The 8718-nt window shown below is 43.8% G+C and overlaps 2 protein-coding genes across 2 annotated transcripts; one reads left to right on the forward strand and one right to left on the reverse strand.

The window, feature by feature from the left end:
- The first annotated feature begins 3329 nt into the window (after nt 1–3329).
- On the forward strand, nt 3330–5020 carry LOC131271627 (glycine N-methyltransferase). The gene is made up of 3 exons (XM_058273121.1): nt 3330–3669; nt 4269–4525; nt 4618–5020. The coding sequence occupies exons 1-3, from the start codon at nt 3330–3332 to the stop codon at nt 4885–4887; spliced, it is 867 nt and encodes a 288-aa protein (XP_058129104.1). The 3' UTR covers nt 4888–5020.
- An 832-nt stretch (nt 5021–5852) lies between these two features.
- LOC131271623 (cytochrome P450 4g15-like) lies at nt 5853–7597 on the reverse strand. The gene is made up of 4 exons (XM_058273117.1): nt 7048–7597; nt 6900–6969; nt 6256–6827; nt 5853–6193 (listed from the first exon to the last, which is right to left on the reverse strand). The coding sequence occupies exons 1-4, from the start codon at nt 7595–7597 to the stop codon at nt 5853–5855; spliced, it is 1533 nt and encodes a 510-aa protein (XP_058129100.1).
- Between the last annotated feature and the right edge of the window lie 1121 nt (nt 7598–8718).

Below are 8718 nucleotides of genomic sequence, written 5' to 3' on the forward strand. Positions count from 1 at the left end.
TTATGCTTGGTTTACTGTCAGTTAGCCAATCAACTGTCAAAATCTAGGCAATTTTGTTTTTGGTCGGCGAGTGAAAAACAGATTTGCAAAAAAATTAAATGAAAAAATAAATTTTCAAAACAACAGTTTTTCCTGAAACGTACTAAAAAATAAAAAATAATGTAAGTTACATGACATATGTATTTATGTATCAGTTTTTTGTTTTTGATCATTATTCGCATTGCATCGAGATTGCTCTCAGTTCGATCGCCATCTACGATGCTATGCGAATAATGACAAAAACAAAAAACTGATACATAAATACATATGTCATGTAACTTACATTATTTTTTATTTTTTAGTACGTTTCAGGAAAAACTGTTGTTTTGAAAATTTATTTTTTCATTTAATTTATTTTATACTTTTACGTATTACATGAACAGAGATAACAGGATTTATTCTTTTATATGAAAATTGTCATTAAGTTAGTTGAGTCGGAGTGTACGGAAGGAGTAGAAATCCACTTCCTGTTACTGCAGGATCTGGCGCAACTCGTTTTGCTTTGCTGTGAACAGGATCGCGATGTCCGAGTACCAATTATCAAGGAGTAAGAGTAGGACTGCATTCTGTTTTAACGTTTGCTATGAGCACTGAGGAAGTGCTCTCGTTCTTCAGCACTGCTGCGAGTGAACACAACATGCGATCTCTCAATGTCACACAGCGCTCTCCCGAGAGAGCTGCTGAAGGAGACCAGCACGCTATCTGTTCAAGTCGGCCAGAACGGGATCGCCAACGCACAGTCATAATCTGGGAGCGAAATATGCTGGTGTTGCTAGCACACTCTTTCATTACTGATCTCCTGTCTTTTATCTCTGTCCGATTCAATTTTTGCGACATCCGGGAAGGTGAATGCAAGAAAACTGTTTAAAAATGGGCATATTCCTGCAAACGCATTTCTTCTCCGCTGTTGTTTTTTTTATAGTCAAACACTCTAATCATTTAGCAGAACGAGCTTAGGATTAGACAAGAACTCGATCGAACGATCCATAAATGCCTACTGACACGTATTTTTCACAAATCCATAATGTTAGTGCGGACAATTTGTAGGTTGGGGTACGTTAATTTCTCATGCTTTGTGCTGGAATTCCGGCAGGACAAACCAAATAAATACTAGATTTCATTTTGAACCAGCAAGTGATGGATGGTTCAAGTAACAAGGGAATATAGGCGATGGTCGATCCGTTGCCCAAACAGCTGAAAGATCAAAGGGTATCTCGCGATGGCGGAACAGCTGGTATTATCGCACAAAGCTCACTGATCATTGTCGACAGGGCCTACCAAGGGATGCTGTTGATGTTATTTTCCATCCAGTCTAGATTCGATTCGCGCGATCGTCTGTTTATGTACCGAGTAACTGAGCCAAACTATGCCTTATCACGCTATTTGTCGCTCCGCGGTACGCGAACGTCCGACGGTTTGTTGTAATCGGGCAGGGTCAAGAGCGCCATCAGCGCCCAGCGTACAGCTACAGATACTTCCACCCCGGGTGGTGGGGGCTCGCACGGCAGTCAATTTGTGTCGTTGCAAGCGAGTGGACAAGAGAGTTGCCAAAGAAAGGCCCCGGACTAAGCGACCGCTTTAAAGTAGGTAAGTGGTTTTCACGCTTGTTCATCCCGGTCGTTGGACGGTGGGGATCGAGGCGTAGATAAAATTAATAGAGCCTCGTTAGGTATCCTTGGCCTTGGCATTGCTTTATTTCTTGGCCTTGGTATGCATAATTCACGCCAAGTAGTGGAAGTGATTCAAAATATGACAAACTATGCGGAAGACAGAGTTAATCGACTCCTTTTGGAGCCAGGAACCGGATCCCAAGTTTTATGCAATCATTTTGCCGGCGTGTTGCGTGTTTACACGTACTAAACCACGAGTCCACGGACGTGTATTTGTTTACACTTATGCATCGTTATCATGTATCGTGTCGAAATGATCACCGTCTCGTTTTATACCTGCGACGCGTACATACGTGCAACGTATCATTGTCGGGCAGGACGGGAAGGTGAAGTCTCATTTCGATTGTAAGCGAAAAATTCGGTCAATAGACGTGAGAACTTAAAATTTAGAGTCATAACTTACTTCAACAGGAATTTGTAGTGCTTATCCCTAACCTACGATCTATTCCGGTTCACCTCTATCCTTTCCATCTCTATCATCAGAACTATTCCCGGCGCGCTTCACGCCATGTTCATTGCCAACTGCCAACGACCGTGTAATGTGTGGTTACATCAAACCTATGATCTAACTCGCAACCGCACGTTTCCGTGATGCGCCGTGGCGTTTTGTCACGTTTTCTTCGGTTTGAGTTAAAAGTCATTCTGCTTCCTCATTTTTCCGATTAGACCGGATGAAAATCACTGCAAGCGTAGACTTGCTCACCAACATACCTATGATTAAACACCGATGGCTACCTGCAACCCGTCAACTAAAGACGGACACATTTTTATTTTCCAACCTGAACTTTTCCCCATTACGTTTACCGTTACTTAAAGGTTCCAGACGTTAATCGCAAGCACTACCGAGAGGAGTTTGTTTTGATGTTTGCTAGATAAAAATAACGTGCACGTACGCCATAACCCTCGAAACGGTTGGATTCTGTCTGATTAACAGCAGTTCTAGACTTCCGCATTTGAAGCCACTTTTACTTTGTGCCGCAGCACGCCCCAGTTGCCAATTAAAATGCGCGAATAATACTTTCAATCGGATTTCCACAAACAATTAAACGTCTACTGTGTAATGAGCATGCAATTAAAGCTAGCATCGGAACAGAGCTGAGATCCATCGAGAGACCCGTAGTATATACGGTGGATGATTTATCGCTACAATTAGTACAGTGATTTTCGCCTGAGGAAAGAAAACTAAAACCGTTCGTGTGGGAAAAGTGTTTAAACTGTTACATTTCGTTCTCCAAGCAGTATGTCGGGCACGCGTGGTTTGTTACTACGCACCACACTTGGGATTGTTTTTTGTCGGTTCGAATGGAACATTACGTAAATTCTCGTCCGTACAGCGCACAATAGAATTGACAGAAGCTTATCAAAGAAGCATGTTTTGTTTTTCACACACTTTTGCTTTCGTTTCGCGTCTTATCGCTAGGAGGAGCGAAAACATGAATGCCGTTTTTTGTGTTTCTAACGGAGAATCTTTTATTTAGTCTACGGTAAATCTGACCGTTTCACGTTGGGCTCTGTTGGAATAGGATTGCCAAAAAAAACCATCTACGTCGTGGCATAAGTATCAACGTCGGTTCGTTCGCCTTTTCAGACACAACTCGCACGTCATAAGCAAAGTTCAGCATGCCGCAGGCAGACACCGTGTTCCAGTCCCGCTCGGATGGCATCTCCGCCGAGGGCGTGCGCGATCAGTACGCCGACGGTAAGGCCGCGAAGGTGTGGGAAATTTTCATCGGCGACAAAAAGTCCCGCACGGAAAACTATCGCAACTTTCTGGTGGAGAAGCTGCGCGAGAACGGCGTCCGGCGCATACTGGACGTAGCGTGCGGCACCGGAGTCGACTCGATCATGCTGCTCGAGGAGGGCTTCGAGGTGGTTTCTATCGACGCGTCCGACAAGATGCTGAAGTACGCACTGAAGGAGCGCTGGAACCGCCGCAAGGAGAAAAGCTTCGACAATTGGGGTAAGTATGGCACGTGGAGGGCGTGAGATACGAACGAGGTGAAGTTCTTTGCACGTTTCAGAACTTCAATAGGAATCTTAAACATGGATTAGTCTGAACTTCATAACAATTTGAGTTACTGAGGGTTTTTAAATATCAGTTTTTTATATTCGATTTATTGTTGTGGGTATAAAACATAAATGTTGGCAAGAAAATCAATGTAATTTACTGATAAATCATACTAAAAACTATTTGAATATGCCATTGCAGTGCATATTATTTTGGTTTTTCAGATTCATAAAGTTCCTTCTACACTCATATTTTGCAAATTATTATGCAAATTCAATAGCTTCTAGAAACATACTTTAAAATGTAAATTCGGTTTATACAACTAAAACAAAAGCTAAAGACTTAGAATCCCCACAAAGTATCTTGTTCAAGGCCATGTTGAGTGTTGGATTAATTGATCCGAAGCCCAATCATAAACCATCGCGAGCTTCTTATGGATTAAGTAATAAAACGGAACTCATAAGTACGCAGCAATGATGTGAACGGAAATGTTAAGAGCATTTGCAATAAACCACGTACGATTCTAATAGATTGTACTGACCCATTTGCAGTGATCGAGGAGGCGAACTGGCTGACCCTGTACGATGATGTAAAGCACCTACTGAACGGAGGTTTTGACGCCGTCATGTGCCTTGGAAACTCCTTCGCCCATCTGCTCGACAACTTTGGTGACCAGCGCGAACAAATTCAGGCTATTCGCAATTTTGAGAAGTGTGTCAAACCGGGCGGTCTGCTGCTGATCGATCACCGTAACTACGACAACATCATGGACACGGGTGCAACACCCTCCAAGTGCATCTATTACAATGTAGGATGAAATTCTCTCCCGGTCTTAGTGTCATTACTGACGTTTCCCTTTAATCTCTTTTTTCGGTTCGCCTTCCTTTTTGCCAACTACAGAGTAGCCACACGACGGACATCAAAACTTCGGTGCTGTATGTCGCCTCGAAACCGGCACTGGTGACGCTGGACTACCAGATCAGCACGGGCAACGATGTCAGCGAGTTCCGGTTATCGTACTACCCGCACAAGCTGCGCGTCTTCGAGGAGATCCTCCAGCGCATCTTTAGCGGCGCCAAGTCGCATGAGATCTACGGCGACTTCAAAGCACTGCAGGCGGTGCCCAATCCGGCGTTCTACATTCACGTCGTACAGAAAGCTTCGTCCTAAGGTCTAATCCTTCACCACCCACCCCACCATCGTGACCCACTGGCTGCGTGAAGCACGTCCAAACAGCCAAACATCACGCCATCACCGACACAATCTTATGTCCACCAATAAATGGAGCTAGCACGTAGCTAACAGTGAAGTAATTCCCCGATTCGTAACGTTGGGTTTTCCACCTCGCGGTCCACGGAGTGGTCGCTCTGTAGCCTGGTACAATTCCCCCTCCAGCTAGTACCGCCCAGTGGCGAGCCGGATCGGAACGAGCGTTGTTGCCCTTGCACTCGATAACATTTATTATTTTCAGCAGCGCCACAAGTGGCTAACATTGAAGATGCTGTATTTAGATCAATGCTATTGCGCTGCGTTTTATCGGCACTCGGTTGGGTTGAATGGGCGCCACTTCACCAATCACTACCGGATCGTGGTTGATCTTCCGACAGTTCCGTCAATCCCAACCTTTTCGCACGTCGTTGGACTGACATGATCCAATTGCAGTCTGTGCGTGAGTGAGTGTGTGTGTAGAAAGAAACAAAAATGCTTCGTGTGAATGCGTCTATCCGTCGCCATGGAAACGTTCACACTCAAGCGGTGAAGTAAGTCGACTCCGTTTAACCAGTTATTAGCGGCGCTTTGGCGTGTGGCAGACATTGGTGAAGTAAGAGGATGGAACGATCATGTATAGAGATCGCACGGCATCGAGACTGTTAGTGGGTGGAGCAGTTTATGACGCCATATTTTACATTTCAGCTGTCAACATGTTTATTCTGGAAGGAATTAATTTGTAGTCATGGTACGTTCGGTTTATTTCAACCAACATCTTAGACGGTCGTAATAGTTTTGCAAAGTTATGCCTCTATGCTGCTAAGCGGTGTTTGAGAAATAAAAATCGTATTAAAATCCCTTTTTTATAAGGCCTGAAACTCTTAACATATCGGATATTGAACGCCCCATGTTATGTATGGTAAATCCTATCGTTTAACAAGGCGTACCATGTGTTTGTTCGCAATCTTCAGCGTGATGTTAAGCTTCAGCGTCAGCTGCTCCATCGTCAGATCCGTCGTGATGCGGTATGCCATCAGCAGGTGGCACAACATCACCTTCATGGACATCAGGCCGTACTTGTACCCGATGCAGTTGCGCGGTCCAGCACTAAACGGAAGAAAACTATACGGATGCCTGCTGGCGATGCGTTCCGGGGTGAACCGTTCCGGGTCGAACTCCTCAGCAGACGCTCCCCAGTGTTCTCTGCTGCGCTGTATGTTGAATATCCCAAGGACAACAGTCACACCCTGTGGGATGGTTGTGTTTGCTAGGAATGTATAGAAGGATTGTTTTAAAATATTTATTCTGCGTAAACGAGCATTAACGTACATATTTTTGTATCCGCCGTGCATTGACGTCCGATCAGAGGACCAACGGGGAACAGGCGCATTGTCTCCTTCATAACCATCTCCATGTAGACCAGTTTGGGTAGATGGTCATTTTCCACGTGATTGGTAAGAGGTCCCAGCACGGCTACAATTTCTTCGTACACTCTCTGCTGAACGTCCTGATGAATCGCCAACATAAGCACCACATGCGAAAGGGTCAGAGCGGATGTTTCATTCCCACCCAGGATGATCGTATCGATCTCGTCTCGGATGGCCTTCTCATCGAACACATCCGTTTCGCGTGCGAGCCGAAACAGTTGATCGATGTAAATTTGAGGCTTCCGATAGTCCTCCATTGATAAATCAGTTACCGGAACTGCTACCGGAGTTGCCCTGTTCTTCATGCTCTTGATTTCCTCCAGTTCACGACTTTTGAGAGCGAGAACCTTCCGAGACATTTTGTACGCGGTAGCATAGCATTGCTTTTGGATCTTATAGCTATCCGTCAGTCGATAGATCCATTCCGGATGGAGCCATACTTTGTATAACCGATGGTTCAACAGCTCGGAAGCTCTTTGATGAGATAAACGAAAGAAATAAACATCAGTTTCATAGAACTCATGAAGTACGTCCCAATGAATCTACCTTTCGATGGCAGCCACATACTCGTCCCCTTCTTCGTTCTGAAGGTTCATATTTGTCCCTAGCGTTGTAGCTACAGAAAGGGAGAGTTCACCCATGCACCATTTAAGCTACGACCAGTTCAGACAAATTTTACCGAAGGCACACTTACCACAAACCATATCCAAAGTGCACTTGGAAATATATTCGTTGACATTGAATAAACCCCGTTGATCGATGTGCGCCCGGAGTTGGTCCACCAGCACGGCACTTTTGTCGTTAAAGATTGACACGAAACTGGTCAAGATTTTCGCATTGAAGCATGGGTTGAGGTGCTTTCGGTGTACTTTCCACACACTAGCCGGAGCCGAGAACAGTCCCAGCTCGCACTGAAAGAACCGATACGCGTCCGCCTTCTCGAGGCAGTTCGGAGAGTTTAGCACGATCTGCAGATCGGTGGCATTGTCGATGTAGACGAACAGTTGCGGGCCGAGCCAGATGCGGCACGGTGAACTGTACGTTTTGCTGATGTCGAGGATGCACCGGAACTGCTGCTCGGTGCTTTTGCCGAGGAACAGATGAGCACTGCCAACAAGCGGGTAATCCTGGGGTCCGTTCAGATCGGAAGACACTTTGAAGTGCTTCCAGTGCAGCAATCGCCAAACAATCCACCAAATCACTAGCAATCCCAACGTCGCGATAAAAGCCACCGTAAAAATCATTGCGAGAAGCTTGCTTCCGGATCTTACTGATGGCACTTTTGATATAACACTAAACAGTAGAATATCCATTGCAGAGGCTTTTATAGGTCCAACATTCTTTGACCGCAGTGTTCCAGGAAGTCACTTTCATCGCTATCACAAGTCGTCGCATTCTACAGTCGTACCGTTTGATGATGGTGCAATTTTCGTATAGATTACCTTCTTATGGGTTCAATTCTGTAAACTCATGTTTTATTATTAACTTTGCGGTAGGTCGAGAATTATCGGATCGGGGATATTTCACAATTGACACTATACGTGTCTGTGAACTGTCATAAACGTAGCCAGGAGCGAATTTTCTCAGGCAATAAATAACATGTTTACACAATCGAGAAGATGTATGTAGAGCGTGTCTTGTATGTTTTTAACATTATTTATGTTATTTTTATGTGATGCGAGAATGTAATTTCTCAAGACTTATAACACCTTTCTCAATGTTTTAATTATCGATGGCAAAGTTTTAAAATTAGGTATGTAACTAAAAGTAAAGTATAGATAAACGGCAAGTATTTTCCATGATGCAATAACAATCTTAACCGTATTAACAATGTGCTCGAAGTTCTGTGACAGTACTGGAAAGGAATAAAATGTTTCAAATAATCAATCAACATGCTTTTTTGATTTGCTTTCTTCAGAACAGTTTGACGAATAAATACATGAATGCATTGATATTCTACTTTTCAATATGAGTCGACGGTTTTACTTCATCCACGAGCAAACTAAGCCACGCGCAAGAAAAATGTCATGTAGGAAAGTGCATTGTAATTCTTTACCGCGTGTCACATTACACGAGAATCAAAACAAGTGTTGCTCAGCCATAATTTGAAGAAAATTGATTGTCTCTGAGCATAAATCATTCAGATGGCTTTTTGAAACAAGCTTACCTCAAATGTAAAAATTGCCTACTGGCAAGGACAAAGAAAGATGACTGCATCACAATTATTGTACACACGTGGGTTGATAATATCAATATCATTGAAGAGAACTTGTTATACACAATTTTAACTTCAAATCTAAAAGATGTATTTTTTTTTTGTAAAAATGGAAAAAACAGAAAACACTGTAATTGATTATCTCACTGT

This window comes from Anopheles coustani, chromosome 3 (genome assembly GCF_943734705.1).
Source record: "Anopheles coustani chromosome 3, idAnoCousDA_361_x.2, whole genome shotgun sequence".
NCBI classification, from domain to species: Eukaryota; Metazoa; Arthropoda; class Insecta; order Diptera; family Culicidae; genus Anopheles; species Anopheles coustani.